The sequence below is a fragment of the Doryrhamphus excisus genome, linkage group LG16 (genome assembly GCF_037039965.1).
Source record: "Doryrhamphus excisus strain RoL-2023G ecotype Guam linkage group LG16, RoL_Dexc_Guam_v1.1, whole genome shotgun sequence".
In the NCBI taxonomy this organism is placed as follows: domain Eukaryota; kingdom Metazoa; phylum Chordata; class Actinopteri; order Syngnathiformes; family Syngnathidae; genus Doryrhamphus; species Doryrhamphus excisus.
Window position 1 is genome coordinate 15,577,286 of NC_136372.1, and position 16,635 is coordinate 15,593,920.

At 37.3% G+C, this 16,635-nt stretch overlaps 3 protein-coding genes across 7 annotated transcripts in view; all 3 read left to right on the top strand.

Annotated features, from left to right (window-relative positions):
* Nucleotides 1-5,253, top strand: part of sez6l2 (seizure related 6 homolog (mouse)-like 2) — a 67,851-nt gene extending 62,598 nt beyond the window's left edge. For all 4 annotated transcript variants that reach the window (XM_078797239.1, XM_078797241.1, XM_058048762.2 and 1 more), the window contains 6 exons: nucleotides 381-575; nucleotides 645-836; nucleotides 1,016-1,054; nucleotides 2,654-2,771; nucleotides 2,865-2,976; nucleotides 4,499-5,253. In XM_078797239.1, the coding sequence (XP_078653365.1) occupies nucleotides 381-575; nucleotides 645-836; nucleotides 1,016-1,054; nucleotides 2,654-2,771; nucleotides 2,865-2,976; nucleotides 4,499-4,528 (686 nt within the window). In that variant the 3' untranslated portion in view covers nucleotides 4,529-5,253. The remainder of the gene's footprint in view (nucleotides 1-380; nucleotides 576-644; nucleotides 837-1,015; nucleotides 1,055-2,653; nucleotides 2,772-2,864; nucleotides 2,977-4,498) is intronic.
* An 813-nt stretch (nucleotides 5,254-6,066) lies between these two features.
* Nucleotides 6,067-11,539, top strand: kctd13 (potassium channel tetramerization domain containing 13). Of its 2 annotated transcripts, none has more exons than XM_058049190.2 (7): nucleotides 6,067-6,493; nucleotides 7,596-7,856; nucleotides 9,006-9,175; nucleotides 9,533-9,622; nucleotides 9,710-9,762; nucleotides 9,871-10,066; nucleotides 10,318-11,539. In XM_058049190.2, exons 2-7 carry the CDS (start codon nucleotides 7,619-7,621, stop codon nucleotides 10,552-10,554), a joined length of 984 nt encoding a protein of 327 aa, XP_057905173.2. In that variant the 5' UTR covers nucleotides 6,067-6,493; nucleotides 7,596-7,618; the 3' UTR covers nucleotides 10,555-11,539. The 2 variants fall into 2 exon arrangements, with proteins under 2 accessions (XP_057905173.2, XP_057905174.2); XM_058049191.2 differs by having other exon boundaries at nucleotides 6,067-6,386.
* A 644-nt stretch (nucleotides 11,540-12,183) lies between these two features.
* Nucleotides 12,184-16,516, top strand: hirip3 (HIRA interacting protein 3). The gene is made up of 8 exons (XM_058049423.2): nucleotides 12,184-12,329; nucleotides 12,730-12,850; nucleotides 12,918-13,062; nucleotides 13,974-14,222; nucleotides 14,309-14,499; nucleotides 15,660-15,807; nucleotides 15,914-16,012; nucleotides 16,186-16,516. Exons 1-8 carry the CDS (start codon nucleotides 12,256-12,258, stop codon nucleotides 16,359-16,361), a joined length of 1,203 nt encoding a protein of 400 aa, XP_057905406.2. The 5' UTR covers nucleotides 12,184-12,255; the 3' UTR covers nucleotides 16,362-16,516.
* The last annotated feature ends 119 nt before the right edge of the window (nucleotides 16,517-16,635 follow it).

Below are 16,635 nucleotides of genomic sequence, written 5' to 3' on the forward strand. Positions count from 1 at the left end.
ATTCCACCCTCGGCCATCTCTGTGTGGAGTTTGCATGTTCTCCCCGTGCATGCGTGGGTTTTCTCCGGGTACTCCGGTTTCCTCCCACATTCCAAAAAACATGCTAGGTTAATTGGCGACTCCAAATTGTCCATAAGTATGAATGTGAATGTGAATGGTTGTTTGTCTATATGTGCCCTGTGATTGGCTGGCCACCAGTCCAGGGTGTACCCCGCCTCTCGCCCCAAGACAGCTGGGATAGGCTCCAGCACCCCCTGCGACTTTTGTGAGGAAAAACGGTAGAAAATGAATGAATGAATGAAAAATTATAGAGGGAAGGGGCCAAATTGGAAGTGAAGCATGAATTGGAATTCTGTCGTTTTTTTTTCCCACATCCACAGTCCAGCAGTGTCCCGATCCGGGAGAGATTGTCAACGGAGCGCGCTCAGTTCGCCCTGAAGCCGGTTTTGCAGTGGGAACCGTTGTCCGTTTCTCCTGCAACCAGGGTTACCAACTGGAGGGGCCCGTTCAAATCTCCTGCCACGGACGAGACACCGGTACCCCTAAATGGAGCGACCACAGCCCTAAATGTGTTTGTAAGTTGTCATTCCCACATCCAAGAAAAATCCATAAAATCCAGATAAGTGAATGTCGTCTGTGTCCAGTAAAATACGACCCGTGTCCCAACCCGGGCGTCCCCGACAACGGCTACCAAACGTTGTACAAGCACAGCTACCAGGCAGGAGAAACTCTGCGCTTTTTCTGCTATGAAGGCTACGAGCTTATCGGGGAGGTTATTATCTGCTGTGTGCCCGGACACCCCTCTCAGTGGAACAGCCCACCACCCTTTTGCAAAGGTAAAAAAAAAAAAAGCCCCAAATTGTCCTGCGCTTGTCTGAAAGCACGCCACACTGAGCCTGGACTGGATTCAGGTGTAGACTATTTTCAAAATAAGATAGGAAAAGTGCAGAAGATCACAGAAGACCACATTGACCTGGATTGAGGATTGTTCCATGATGTGCTTTATTTTACACAGTGGCCTATGAGGAGCTTCTGGATGATCACAAATTAGAAGGTGATTATAGTTCTCTATTTTATATATTATTTTTATATATTTTATATATATATTCATTCATTCATTCATTTTCTACCGCTTTTCCTATATTATTATATTTTTTTTAATATATTTTATGTAAGAAACACAAGGACACTTAATCAACTTTTTCATGTAAATATGCATTTATTATAGCCAGTGGCTAATTTCCATCTTTAGTCCTTGTGGGTAGGTTGGTGTTAGATACACTTAGAATAAACATTTAACATAAAAATAATAAAGAAAAGGCATAAATCCATGTACACTTTATTTTATTTTTTTTTATTTTATTTTATTTTATTTTATTTTATTTTATTTTATTTTATTTTATTTTATTTTATTTTATTTTATATATTTTTTTAAATATTTTTTAAAATATATATTTCTATTTCTCGCTGTATTTATGTAAGAAACACAAGGACACTTAATAAACTTTTTCATGTAAATATGCAAGATTATAGCCAGTAGCTAATTTAGTTTTTCTTTAGTTTAGTCCTTGCGGGTAGGTTGGAATAAACATTTGACATAAAAATTATAAAGAAAAGGCATAAACGCATGTACACTTTTATTTTATTTTATTTTATTTTATTTTATTTTATTTTATTTTATTTTATTTTATTTTATTTTATTTTATTTTATTTTATTTTATTTTATTTTATTTTATTTTTATTTTTATTTTTATTTTTATTTTTTATATAAATTTTTTAATATATATTTCTATTTCTCGCTGTATTTATGTAAGAAACACAAGGACACTTAATAAACTTTTTCATGTAAATATGCAAGATTATAGCCAGTGGCTAATTTAGTTTTACTTTAGTTTAGTCCTTGCAGGTAGGTTGGAATAAACATTTGACATTAAAATAATAAAGAAAAGGCATAAACGCATGTACACTTTTATTTTATTTTATTTTATTTTATTTTATTTTATTTTATTTTATTTTATTTTATTTTATTTTATTTTATTTTATTTTATTTTATTTTATTTTATTTTATTTTATTTTATTTTATTTTATTTTATTTTATTTTATTTTATTTTTTAATATATATTATATATATATATTTCTCTCTCTGTATTTATGTAAGAAACACAAGGAAAAAAAAGGAAAAAAGGGAAAAAGAAAAAAAAGAAACACAAGGACACTTCATCAACGTTTTCATGTAAATATGCAAGATTATAGCTTAATTTCCATCTTTAGTCCTTGCAGGTAAGTTGTTGTTGAGTGCACTTAGAATAAACATTTGACATAAAAATAATAAAGAACAGGCATAAACCCATGTACACTTTTTTTATATTATTTTTGTATTATTTTTATATTTTTTATATATATATATATATATATTTCTCTCTGTATTTATGTAAGAAACACAAGGACACTTAATCAACGTTTTCATGTAAATATGCAAGATTATAGCTTAATTTCCATCTTTACTCCTTGCGGGTAGGTGATTGTTAAGTACACTTAGAATAAACATTTGATATAAAAAATAATAAAGAAAAGGCATAAATCCATGTGAACATGAGGAGACATAAAGTGCTACAAGCGTCTTGTGAAGTTAACCGTCATATTTCTATTCCAGTATCCCAATCGTTTGAGCCCTCCCATCAGATCCTGAGTGAGAACATTGCACTGGCAATAATTCTGCCCATCATCCTGGTCATCCTCCTGATTGGAGGAATATATATGTACTATACAAAGTAAGTACTGCTAAAACAAGCTCGGGTACTATGTTATGGATTTATGTGATTATATGCCTTTTTTGTTTTTGCCCCCCCCCCCCCTTCTCACAGCATCTGCAGACTAGAATGGAAGCCACTCTTCTGGAAGTCTCTTTCTCATACACACTCCTACAGTCCCATTACAGTCGAGTCGGATTTCAACAACCCTCTGTACGAGGCGGGGGTAAGGAAACACTTCAGTTCGCTTCATCTCTTATGTCGTTAAAAAGTCATCCCTCGCTGCAGTGAGGTTCGAACATCGCTTTTTCAAAAATGATTGCTGTTTCATGGCTGCATACTTAAGCAAATTGGACGTCTTCTTGGCTGAATTTAAATATATACAAAAATACAAACATAAAGCAGTCAAAATATGTGATATGAAGTGTAATATATAGGGGATGTCCGATAATTATCGGTCTGATATCAGCAAAAATATGCAATATCGGTTGATATCAGTATGTGATTTTTTTCCCCCCATCATTCATTCATTCATTTTCTACCGCTAATCCTCATGAGGGTCGCTGTCTTCGGGCGAGAGGCGGGGTCCACTCTGTATTGGTGGCCAGCCAATCACAGGGCACATATAGACAAACAACCATTCACACTCACATTCATACCTATGGACAATTTGGAATCGCTAATTAACCTAGCATGTTTTTGGAATGTGGGAGGAAACTGGAGTACCCGGAGAAAACCCACGCATGCACGGGGAGAACATGCAAACTCCACACAGAGATGGCCGAAGGTGGAATTGAACTCGGGTCTCCAGCAAAAGAGTTGTGAAATGTCATAAATAATGAATTATAGGAGTGTATAAGTGACTATAGGGGTGCTACTTCATGTCTAGAGAGCTCTAATAATGTGAAAAAAACACATTTAGAAGGTTCATTCATTCATTCATTTTCTAGCGCTTATCCTCACGAGGGTCGCGAGGGGTGCTGGAGCCTATGCCAGCTGTCTTCTGGGGCGAGAGGCGGGGTACACCCTGGACTGGTGGCGAGCCAATCACAGGGCACATATAGACAAACAACCATTCACACTCACATTCATACCTATGGACAATTTGGAGTCGCTAATTAACCTAGCATGTTTTTGGAATGTGGGAGGAAACCGGAGTACCCGGGGAAAACCCACCAATGCACAGGGAGAACATGCAAACGACGAGGGTGGAATCGAACTCGGGTGTCCTAGTTGTAAGGCCTGCGTGCTAACCACTCACCTCTAACCACTCAGGGTGGGATTGAACTTTTTTCCCGATCACGAAAAACGATATTTTTAAAATGCTGTATACAACACATATGTGCTACACGGTGGACGAGTGTTTAGCGCGCAGGTCACACAGCTAGGAGACCCGAGTTCGAGTCCACCTCTATGGCATCTCTATGTGGAGTTTGCATGGGTTTTCTCCGGGTACTCCGGTTTCCATTCCACATTCCAAAAACATGCTAGGTTAATTAGCGACTCCAAATTGTCCATAGGTATGAATGTGAGTGTGAATGGTTGTTTGTCTATACATATGTGCCCTGTGATTGGCTGGCCACCAGTCCAGGGTGTACCCCGCCTCTCGCCCCAGAAGACAGCTGGGATAGGCTCCAGCACCCCCTCGCAACCCTTGTGAGGAACAAATTAACGAGCTATTTTATGTTATAATTACATGGTTTTCATTTTTAATCATGACGTCTTTCTTGTCTAATTTCTGCCCACAGGATACACGGGAGTACGAAGTGTCCATTTGAAGAGTGACGTATCTTGGTGAGATTTAAAAATGACGAGATAAAGTTGCTCGGAAAGGCAAAATGTTTTTATTACTATAAAACCATCAAATCCCCCTTTGACTTTTTTTTTATCATTTGGTGAGTTTATGAATTATATGGAAGTTCTATTGGTGACATGACAGTCCAGTTATTATTATTATTATTACATCGGGACTGGTGCCTTACGAGGGGTTAACAATTGGGCTCTATAACAGGAAACGACAAAGGAGTGTTTTGTTCAATTATATCGAGGCCAAAATATTTGACTCATTAGCAATACAATACGCTAATCTTACACATTTTACCAAACAAAAAAAAAAATGAACTTGAATGTTTATATTTATGTGTCGCAGACTAAATCGTCCTTCAGTCACCGTTTTCTCTCTTCGTCACTTTTGTCTTTTTTGTGTAAAATTCACACCAACACGTTGAATGTAAATATGACTTGATATTGACTGAGGTTGATATATATACAGTATATACAGTACTAGATGAAATATATATATATAAACCTCATATTTACACTTGGTCAGGGGAGGTTGTATATTTTCTTTCAACAGATAATGAAAATTCAGTGCCAAAATATGATAAAAAATAACTCAATGTCCTTAAGTGTTTCATCTGTTGTTGAAGTAGTGTTTACAAAAGCAGTGTTTATTTTTGATTTGATTTATTTTTGGGGCTTTAAAAAAAAAAAAAAAAGGCATTACCACCTAGTGTCTCATGACATGTAGTAACAAGAGGAGAGGACATGAATGTCATTATGCTTAAAGCATGCACTGATTGTAAATTATATTGCTTCTGCTCAATCTCGCCATTATCATTATAGTTATCGACATATCAGATTTGATGTTGTATGCACTATGTTGATGAAAAATGACAACCCTGGCTGTTTTTGCTGTAATGCATTATGTATTTATTTCAAAAACGATTGTTGTTTTGCGCGGCAAACGTTTGTCTTATTCGCCGTGCCAAATGGAAGCTCTTGGAGACTGTTGCTTAGTAGACTGAACTCTTTTTTTTTTTTTTATCAGTAGCATTTTTATTTTATTTTTTTGCTTCATATATAAGTAGATTCTTTTGAAGACGGTTATTTATTTGCTGAACTGGAAATAAAGTCTCTGTTGAATGGTGTACAATCTTTTGGAAGTTTCATTTTTTCATCTCTGTATTTTTGTATAGTACTATTTTAAAATTTAAAAAATTTAAAAAATTAATTTTAAAATTAAAAAAATCTGTATTTTTGTACTAATCAACTGACATATTCCCTAAGTTCTGTGTACAGTATTTTGTACTAAATATTATATATTTACAATATACAATGAGCCAATAAAACAGTTTAGATATCCCTGGTACAACATAAATATGACCCTAAAAATATATAAACATAAATATGACACATCTGCTAAATATAAACAATATAAAAACGTGAGTAATCAAAACAATCTGAACTGCAATTTGTGTTACTCAAGATAGGGGGCAGTCACGTATATGGTTTCTTTCCTATGCCGATTTACAGGCAGTAGAAGAAGAAAATACCGGAAGATGTGGAGCTTTCGTTTCCGTGTGACCCAGTTAGCTTCGTAGATTAACATGTTATAATCTTCATATCAAACTTTTAATTTATATTTTATACTGGTGAAGGCATTTTTTATGTCTTGCTACCGAAGTTTATTACCGCGAGTGAAACGAACCTGAAACGAGGAGTTTGGGAATCAAAATGGACTAGCCGATGTTGCCATTTTGATTTAGCTATGCTAGCGGGCTAGCTAACCGAACTGTCAAACCTTAGCTACGCTGCAGAATAATTAGGAAGATTTTTGCTTGTTCGCACAAGCAGGTTAGTTGAGTTTTTTTTTTTCACTCGAACTCTTTCGCTGTTGCACAATTAGCAAACGTTTTAAGAGATTGCTTCAATTCTCCAGTTCCCTTTTGATGTTCAGCGTTGTAAGTACATTTTTGCTAATACGACACAACAGTACGAAATGATGACGTCTTGGCATTTAATTTTTAGTAACATTGTTTTTTTTTTCTAATATCTTAACATTCCAGTCGAGCATTCGATATAATGCATGGCGTATTGCCTCGCATAAATATGTCACAACTTGTGATCAAAGCCAAAGTTTATACTAAATCCTTCTTATAGAGAGAACTTAGATTAAATGTCATTTGAAAAAATAATTATGATAAATATTTAATTGTAAATAATGTAAGTAGTTGACCGAATGTCAACAAAAGAAGGTCAGATTAACCATGATTTCAATACACATACAGTATTGTTCATTTGGATGAATGCAAAGAACTCTGACCATAACCAGACTTCTGTTTAATTCGAGTTAATTATGATAAATATTTAATTGTAAATAATGTAAGTAGTTGACAGTATGTCAACGAAAGGAGGTCAGATTAACCATGATTTCAATACACATACAGTATTGTTCATTTGAATGAATGCAAAGAACTCTGACCATAACCAGACTTCTGTTTAATTCGAGTTAATTATGATAAATATTTAATTGTAAATAATGTAAGTAGTTGACAGTATGTCAACGAAAGAAGGGCAGTTTAACCATGATTTCAATACACATACAGTATTGTTCATTTGAATGAATGCAAAGAACTCTGACCAAAACCAGACTTCTGTTTAATTTGAGTTAATTATGATAAATATTTAATTGTAAATAATGTAAATAGTTGACTGTATATCAATGAAAAGAAGCCAGTATGACAGATTAACCATGTTTTCAATCCACATACAGTAACTCTGAACATAACCAGACTTCTCTTTAATTCGAGTTAATTATGATAAATATTTAATTGTAAATAATGTAAGTAGTTGACAGTATATCAATGAAAAGAAGCCAGTATGACAGATTAACCATGTTTTCAATCCACACACAGTAACTCTGACCATAACCAGACTTCTGTTTAATTCTAGTCAGATGCTGTTTTCCACAGAAACTCAGCTCAAAGCATAAAATCCACAGTGACACTTATTCCTTTTTCCGCTCCAATACAAACATCGCTCTCTCTTCCTCTTGTGTGACAGTGGGAGAGGAACCATTCAGTCCCATGTCTGCTGAGGCGTCAGTCGGCAGTCATGCTGCCAACGCTGCCCAGTCTGCCGTCTTGCAGCCTGCTTTCCAGAGCGCTGTTGAACAAAGACATCAGGGCCTGCTGGGAAGCAAGTACGTCAAGTTGAACGTGGGCGGCTCGCTGCATTTTACCACTGTCCAGACGCTGACCAAGGAGGAAAGTGTGCTGCAGACGATATGCAATGGAGGAACTGAGGTGAACATAGACTCAGACGGTGAGTAGAGCATATATGTGGTTATTTATGTATGTAATTTTGTCACATAAATGGCACGATAATAATTATTGCTGATTAACATTGTTATTGGCAACCTTATTTTGAGACCATTTTTTCATTATTCATTCATTTTCTACCGCTTATCCTCATGCTGGAGCCTATCCCAGCTGTCTTCGGTCGAGAGGCGGGGTACACCCTAGACTGGTCACCAGCCAATCACAGGGCACATATAGACAAACAACCATTCACACTCACATTCATACCTATGGACAATTTGGAGTCGCCAATTTACCTAGCATGCATGTTGTTGGAATAATTTTACTTTATTTTAGTTTTATTGTGTGCGATTACAATTGCACACAATTAATTGAGATTCATCCCCCGTGCACATTCATTCATTTTCTACCGCTTATCCAAACAACCATTCACACTCACATTCATACCTATGGACAATTTGGAGTCGCCAGTTAACCTAGAATGTTTTTGTAATGCGGGAGGAAACCGGAGTACCCGGAGAAAACCCACGCATGCACGGGGAGAACATGCAAACTCCACACAGAGATGGCCGAGGGCGGAATTGAACTCGGGTCTCCAGCAAAAGAGTTGTGTAATGTCATAAATAATGAATTTTAGGAGTGTATAAGTGACTATAGGGGTGCTACTTCATGTCTAGAGAGCTCTAATAATGTTAAAAAAACACATTTAGAAGGTTCATTCATTCATTTTCTAGCGCTTATCCTCACAAGGGTCACGTGAGTGCTGGAGCCTATCCCAGCTGTCTTTGGGAGAGAGGCAGGGTACACCCTGGACTGGTGGCCAGCCAATCACAGGGCACATATAGACAAACAACCATTCACACTCACATTCATACCTATGGACAATTTGGAGTCGCTAATTAACCTAGCATGTTTTTGGAATGTGGGAGGAAACCGGAGTACCCGGAGAAAACCTACCAATGCACAGGGAGAACATGCAAACGCCAAGGGTTAATTCATGTAATGATAATGTATGGCATAATAATGTTAGTCCAAATGGCGTATCAAGGCCAAGGTATTGAGACAAGCTGCACAGAGTGGATCCTCCTGTTTGGGAGCGAGGAGTAAAACCAACCAGCATCCATATATCGAGCCTTTTGTCTTTCTGCACCAGGATGGGTCATTTTAGAACGAAGTGGTCGTCATTTTGGACTCGTATTAAACTTCCTCCGCGATGGCTCGGTGCCACTCCCCGAAGACCACAGAGAACTTGAAGAGGTCCTGAAAGAGGCCCAGCACTACAGGGTCCAGGGACTGGTCCAGCACTGCCTCACCGCCATGCAGGTAAAGTAGGTTGTGTGTCGTCAATAGAGTCGGCATCGCTAGTTCTTTAGTTCATTTATTTAACAACCATTACAATACACTCATATGTGACTTTACTCATCTGTATACACCAGTCATCCGTGCAATTCTATGTGTATATTTTGGATATCTTGTATATATCTTGTTAAAATGTCTTTTTTACTCTACTTTTATATACTTTTTTTTTTTTAACTTGACTACTGCACTGAAAGGAGAAGCTCTCCAATCTCGTTGTACATCTTGTATAATGACAATAAAGGCCATTCCATTCCATTCTAATTTAGCAATTAGCTTAGCCTAATAGTACAGTATCTAAGTGGTGCTGTTTCCCCGCTATAGAAACAAAAGGACGTGTTTGAAAGTGTGTGTCGCATCCCCATGATCACGTCAGCCAAAGAAGAGCAGAAGATGATAGCGACCTGCAGAAAGGTAGAGCACTCGATTGTGTGTGCGTGTTTGTGATTTTGCGATTCTGCGGACATCTGTGATTTATTGTGTTGTCTTTTGTTTTTACAGCCGGTTGTAAAGTTGCAGAACAACAGGGGGAACAACAAATACTCATATACCAGGTAAAATATGTCTGCCTCTTGAGCCCACAAACACGGATCTTTGCCGTATCGCCCATTCTAATCATGTTCATGATGTACTCCCGCTCGTTTTTTTCCCTTTTCAACAAGCAATTCCGATGACAACTTGTTGAAAAACATTGAACTCTTCGACAAACTCGTCCTTCGCTTCAACGGCCGAGTCCTGTTTGTCAAAGACGTGCTCGGGGATGAGATCTGCTGCTGGTCTTTTTACGGCGAAGGCCGCAAGATAGCCGAAGTTTGCTGCACGTCCATCGTCTATGCCACGGAGAAGAAGCAGACCAAAGTGAGTGTGATCGAACGTTATTGTGTTGAAACACAATTGGAAACGAGTGGAATTTTGCCATCATGTTTCAACGATACTTCCAGTCTTGTCAGTCAACATGTGCTTATGCAACCGGTTCTTTGAGGTGAAGCTGATTTAAAAAAAAAAAAAAAAATGTTAATTACATGCTATTATCTCATTCCATAACCTGAATTTCCACGTCAGTGCTTGTTTGAATGAGGTTTCACACTCGACTTCTTCTGTGGTTTTAGGTTGAATTTCCTGAGGCTCGGATTTTTGAAGAAACCCTCAATATCCTCATCTATGAGAACAGCAGAAGATCCGGTCCGGGTGGCTTACACCTCGTCGACTCCAGAGGTTCCTCAGTGGGCCAGTCGGAGGAAGAGGGCGTAACGGGCGGCGACAGGCGAGTACGGCGGATCCACGTCAGGAGGCACATAATGCACGACGAAAGAGGGCACGGCCAGCAGACCGTGTACAAAGATTAAACAATGTGAGCACAGAAAAGCACGCGAGATCCACCTGTTCTCGGAGATGCCGGCGACGGCGGCAATAGTTTGATTGTTAGTAGAAGCAGGGCGACGATGTTATGTTTACAAGATGAACTGTCGTGTACAGATTTTAAATAGGAAAAACAGCCTGGGATGTGAAACTGGCATCGATATTCTCGGCCGCCTTTGTGGGTGTGGCTGTTGATGATATGCACTGGCAGCCATCACTGTGTTTGACTTTTTTTTGGGAACACTGTTTTTCAGGCTTGATATGCTTTTATTTTGTAAGGTTGTCCACCTTTTCACGTATAGACGAGGTGTTGCTTTTTTTTTTTTTATTTTTATTTTTTGCTTCGATATGTTAACACTGGAATAGCCTGCATAGCCAATATTTTTGTGAAGTTGTCTAAGAATGAGATTGTCGAGCAGCTCCAATTGTTTATTTAAATTATTTCTGCTGTCGCTTTGTAATGTTTTTTTTTTTTAATTTATGAACCTAATTTATTGTCATGTATTTAACTTTTGTATGCAGTCGCAGTGTTAACATGTTCAAGTGGGGTATACATTTGCACTTCATAGCACACGTCAAATTTTTCATTTCTTTAAATGGCTAAAGTTTTTATTTAAGCTCGTTTGAAGAGGAAAAATGCCTGTAGGTGATTCTAATGTGTTGTATTCTGAGCCATGATCTCTCACTTTTTCTTCATGTCTTATACCAAACCACTGATATTTGCTTCACATTATTGGCCTCACATCCATCTTAATACGTCCAGGGTTGCATTTTTATCTTTTTATACGTTTCCCACTCCTGTTGGAGGATTTTTTTAGTATTCTCAGATGAAACCCGAAAAACTAAACTTTAAACACTGGACAATATGTGTCTCATTTTTTTTTTAAAACTCAGTCCTTATAACATAATGCACTACTTCCTCTTCCGTCCAATTGTGGTGAGAACTGTTCTAAATAAAGAAATCCAGCTTGCTTTTTGTCTTTTTATTCTTTTTTCCTAATATAAATGTTTATTCTTGTTAAATTGTGACTTTAGACTTCATTAGAATACTATTTTTTTCCTTTAAATACCTTGACTTAATTGAAAAATTACAGCTATATTTCTTTTTTTTTAGTTTCCAAATATTTACTTTCTTTTTGTAATTATTCTCATAGTTATAATTTTATTTTTGCAATACTTTTGATTTTATTCTGAAAGCATTATATCATCTTCCACGAGACAATTTTATTTGTTTTGTTTCTCTTATTAAAAATATAAATATTTCAGTTTTATTCTAACGTAATTTTAGAATAAAACTGAAATATATATTTTTAAAGACATTTAGAAATCTGTCATAAGAGAAACAAAACAAATAAAATTGTCTCGTGGAAGACGATATAATGCTTTCAGAATAAAATCAAAAGTATTGCAAAAATAAAATTATTCCTCATTTTTTCTGTAAATATTTTGACTTTTTAAAATTAAATTAAATTACTAATTATTTTTATTTTGACCTTTTTCCCCTATTTTCGTTTTAAATTCTATTTTTCGAATCTGCCGATGTGCCTGGGCTGCACTTTGGACACCTCCTGATTTATTATTTGTCAAACGTGATGAGAGCAGAAACCGGAAAAACGTGTCCTGGCAAGTGACGTCACTTCCTATTATTCAATCCCGCCAACCAGTTGGATGGATCTCCACTATAAAACATGTTGTCTGTGAGTGAAGTGAAAACTATCCGCAGCTTTGTCTGCGGACAACTCCGTGATGAGCGGGATTTAAGGTACTTTTTCTTAGAAACGTCCAAAAGCTCGCGTGAGCTAGCAATGTCTTTACAATGATGACATTAAAACACAATTAGCTAGCTGCTCGTGCTGACAAGAAAAGTAGCAAAAATATGATTCGTTTATGAAGAGTTTATACCGCAGACGGTCTTTTAGAATTAGTTTTCAGGTACATTTAAGCAAAGGCAACACAAACTCATTCTAAAACTTTACCTGTTAAGATTTACGACGCATCGACGAGCCTTGTAGCACAAGCTAGCACGTATGATTACGTCAAGTTACATGGCTTGTGAGGTGACAGCTGCTCACGAGCGACACCTGCTGGACTGTCGTTGACACTGTAAACTATTTTCTCTGTGTATAGTATGTTTTGATAATATTGTTGTGTTTTTTTTTTAGTTTGCTCACTTTGGGAATGTTAAAAAAGCGATATTTGGCCCACATCGGAGCTGAATCCCTAAGTCCACTCACCAAAAGTACACTGAAACAAGTGGTTGACGAGGAACTGATGAAAATGCAGGTATTTGTTATTGCTTTGAAAGAGAGAATGCTCTAAAAACTCTAAAATATTTGCTTTTGCTTGATAGGACACACGCAAAAGTGGAAGCGAGTCCGAGACGGAGGACACCCAAAAGAAAAGAAAAAGAGAGAGGGAAAATTCTTCAAGCGGGAGTGAATGTGAGGTTGAGTCCAAGAAAAAGAAGTCCCGTCGTTATGCCAGCGCTGCGTCTGGTGAGTTTGCAACGGTTAAATCAGGAAGTGATAGAAAAAGCTCAACTATTCACACATTATATGTAGGGATGCTCTGATCAGGGTTTTCTGCTGCCAATTATGGTAATGGTAATGGTTTAATTTCATTTGAACATGCATCAGATTACAATTGAATGCATCCCATAATCAGTTCACAGTTCCACATGTCCAAAAGGAGTAGGAAGAAGCAAACCTTATTAAATCCTACCCCTCCATTTGGTACTTTTCCAATCAGTAACTGTTAAATTTGTTCACTTCCTGCTTTCCATAATACAGTTTAAGGTTTTTTTTTTATTTTTGTTTTTTTGCATGTGACAAACTAAATGTAAAAAATGAATAGGGTCTTGTTATGTTTATAGTAATGTGGTGTAATATTGATGGGGCACTTAATACACTGATAGCGTTTTAATATAAGAAGATTTAATATAATATATGGTAATGGTAATGGTTTTATTTCATTTGAACATGCATCAGATTACAATTGAATGCATCCCATAATCAGTTCACAGTTCCACATGTCCAAAAGGAGTAGGAAGAAGCAAAGCTTATTAAATCCTACCCCTCCATCTGGTACTTTTACAATCAGTAACTGTTACATTTGTTCACTTCCTGCTTTCCATAATACAGTTTAAGGTTTTTGGGTTTTTTTTTTTAATCTTTTTTTTTTTTATGATACCAATAATCCATGAGCGAGGGCAACCGATAACAATCACATGGAGCAACAGTACATTTTTTCAATTAATTTGCAATGAGTGCTATTTATTGCCCAGTGGTGTCAATAGGCAATTCCAAGGGCCCGTGGAAATTAAGAATAATCTGACTAGTGTTCTGCTGTGTTTTTTTTTTTTTTTCCTAACTCTAGATTTGTTATATTTTTATCTGCCTCATGGCAGAATCAGAGGACGGCAGCAAAGGAAGTGTGGCGAGTGAAGTCGAAGAAGAAATGAAAACCAGATCAGGAGGTGCGCTGCTGGAGATGACAAATGGAGAGCGTGAAGAAGACTCTAAAGATGGGGACGAGGCTGCAGAGATAAAAAGCAAAGTGCCAAATAAGAAAACGGACCAGAGTGAAGAAGATGAAAGTCACTCGGACAACAGTGACGAGCACAGCCGCAAAATGTCTTCTGATGAAAGTGAAAAAGGTAAATCCAAATCCAAACTTTATTTGATATAATCAGTATTGATTCTACTTAATACTTATAATATCAATCACTTTCATGGATTATAGAGGAAAAAATAGTGACGGAAAAGGAAACAAACCAGGCTGATTCTGATTCATCATCCCTGCCCTCTTTGAATGATGATCAAGAAATGGAGACCCAAAAAAAGCAAGTTAATAAAAAGAAAGAAAAAGATCAAGATGGTGGCAAAAAGAAATCAAGGAAGAAAGAGGAAGATGGCGGTGCGAAAAGCCAGAAGGTGAGGCTGTGACTGATCAGAATCATCTACACTACTCACATCACACCCTCATTCTATCATAAGTTATATAATCACTGTTTTGAATATGGCCTATTATTAGTTTAAAAACTGTTTGTATTAAAGCAAGTTGAACTTCAATTGATAATTTTCAAGCATAAAAATGGCCAAATTAGGCTGCACGGTGGTTGAGTGGTTAGCGCTCAGACCTCACAGCAGGAGTTTGCATGTTCTCCCCGTGCATGCGTGGGTTTTCTCCGGGTACTCCGGTTTCCTCCCACATTCCAAAAACATGCTAGGTTAATTAGCGACTCCAAATTGTCCATAGGTATGAATGTGAGTGTGAATGGTTGTTTGTCTATATGTGCTCTGTGATTGGCTGGCCACCAGTCCAGGGTGTACCCCGCCTCTCGCCCGAAGACGGCTGGGATAGGCTCCAGCACCCCTTGCGACCCTCGTGAGGAAAAGCAGTAGAAAATGAATTAATAAATGAAAATGACCAAATTAAATACGATAAAAACACAAGGCAGAAGAAGCATTCTAATTGTGTGTGTAGTATTTCACATTGACCACTAGGTGTCAGTAATTGTTTGGCGAGGTGGGCACGTGATCACGGCATTTATTGCAGGTTTAAATTATTCATTCATTCATTCATTTTCGAGAATTATCTCGCCTCTTTGAGCAAGAGGCGGGGTACACCCTGGACTGGTGGCCAGCCAATCACAGGGCACATATAGACAAGCAACCATTCACACTCACATTCATACCTATGGACAATTTGGAGTCGCCAATTAACCTAGCATGTTTTTGGAATGTGGGAGGAAGCCGGAGTGCCCGGAGAAAACCCACATTGGGATTGAACTCGGGTCTCCTAGCTGTGAGGTCTGCGAGCTAACCACTCATCCACTGTGCAGCCCGGTTTAAATTATTTCAAAACAAAAAATAACATAACCATTATAACAACACAAGATACTGTTGGGGCCATAATTTTTTTTTATTATATCCACTATATTGAGTACTACAAATGTAAAGGTGATAATATGGGTGTTATTGCATGTCTACAGGGCTCTAATGGTAAACATATTAAGAAGATTGTAAACATATTTTGTTTTGTCACAAGTTATTTATTGACTTCATGAGTTTCCTGTATATCGTTGATGTAGCATGAACACAAATCGGTCGTGAGGCTCAAGCGCTTCATTTCTCTCTGCGGCGAGAGGCGCAATTACAAGAAGCTGCTCGATGGTTGTCGCAGCGTTTCCGCCATGGTGGCCGTTCTAAAGAAGGAGCTGGAGGATCTTGGTGTTCAGGGTTAGTGGGAATGCAAACTGTATCACACGGAGAACTACGTACATATAGTAGATAGCTGTACATCACACTTATATTATTATTATTTATTTATTTTTTTTTTATACAGGTCAGCCATCCATTGAAAAATGTAAAAAGATACGTATGAAGAAAGAAGAAGCTAAAGAACTGGCTGAGCTGGATGTCAACAACATCATACAAGCACAAGGTGACTATTAGGACAAGCAGTTGTATTCCTTTCCTTTTTAAAAGTAAAACTGAATGCACATGCAACTTTTTATCAGATTAAAATTGCTTTTAATTACGTAATAAACACTCAAGCGTTTGGTTGACGTGTAAGTTATACACAAATATTGATCACAAATGGTTCCTTTATCACAGGTCGGCCTAAACGAAGAGGAACCCTTGGGCAGCAACGTGACCCCCCGCCCTCTACATACCAGCGGTCGTTCAACTCTGACAGCGATCAGGAAAATAACACACAACGAGGACGCAGAAGAGCATCGGACTGGGCCAACTTGCAAGGAATCATCAGCGATGATGCAGACAGTGACTGAGGCTTCAGTTCTTCGTGTTGTTTTTCTGGAATTATTTGACTTATTTTTGATACAGTGTGTTATAATACGTATGTTGTATAAATGTCTGGAAAGCCGTATTAAGTAAAATCAATAAAAAGATTGGCACATCAAAAAAATTTGAATAATTGAGCATTATTATGTGTATGTTTTGTGCTAAATAAAAGTTTACTTGCTCTACATTTTACCCTATTTTGCTCTACATTTTTACAACTGCTAGCATGTAAACAACAAGTGACTACTAGTCTAATACAAG

Excerpts from the sequence above, each read along its gene's own strand:
- kctd13 (XM_058049190.2), top strand. The coding sequence starts at position 7,619 with ATGTCTGCTGAGGCGTCAGTCGGCAGTCATGCTGCCAACGCTGCCCAG. Across the intron at positions 9,763-9,870 it reads AACAAATACTCATATACCAG|CAATTCCGATGACAACTTGT; the intron begins GTAAAATATGTC and ends CTTTTCAACAAG. Across the intron at positions 10,067-10,317 it reads CGGAGAAGAAGCAGACCAAA|GTTGAATTTCCTGAGGCTCG; the intron begins GTGAGTGTGATC and ends CTGTGGTTTTAG.
- hirip3 (XM_058049423.2), top strand. The coding sequence starts at position 12,256 with ATGTTGTCTGTGAGTGAAGTGAAAACTATCCGCAGCTTTGTCTGCGGA. Across the intron at positions 13,063-13,973 it reads TTATGCCAGCGCTGCGTCTG|AATCAGAGGACGGCAGCAAA; the intron begins GTGAGTTTGCAA and ends GCCTCATGGCAG. Across the intron at positions 16,013-16,185 it reads CAACATCATACAAGCACAAG|GTCGGCCTAAACGAAGAGGA; the intron begins GTGACTATTAGG and ends CCTTTATCACAG.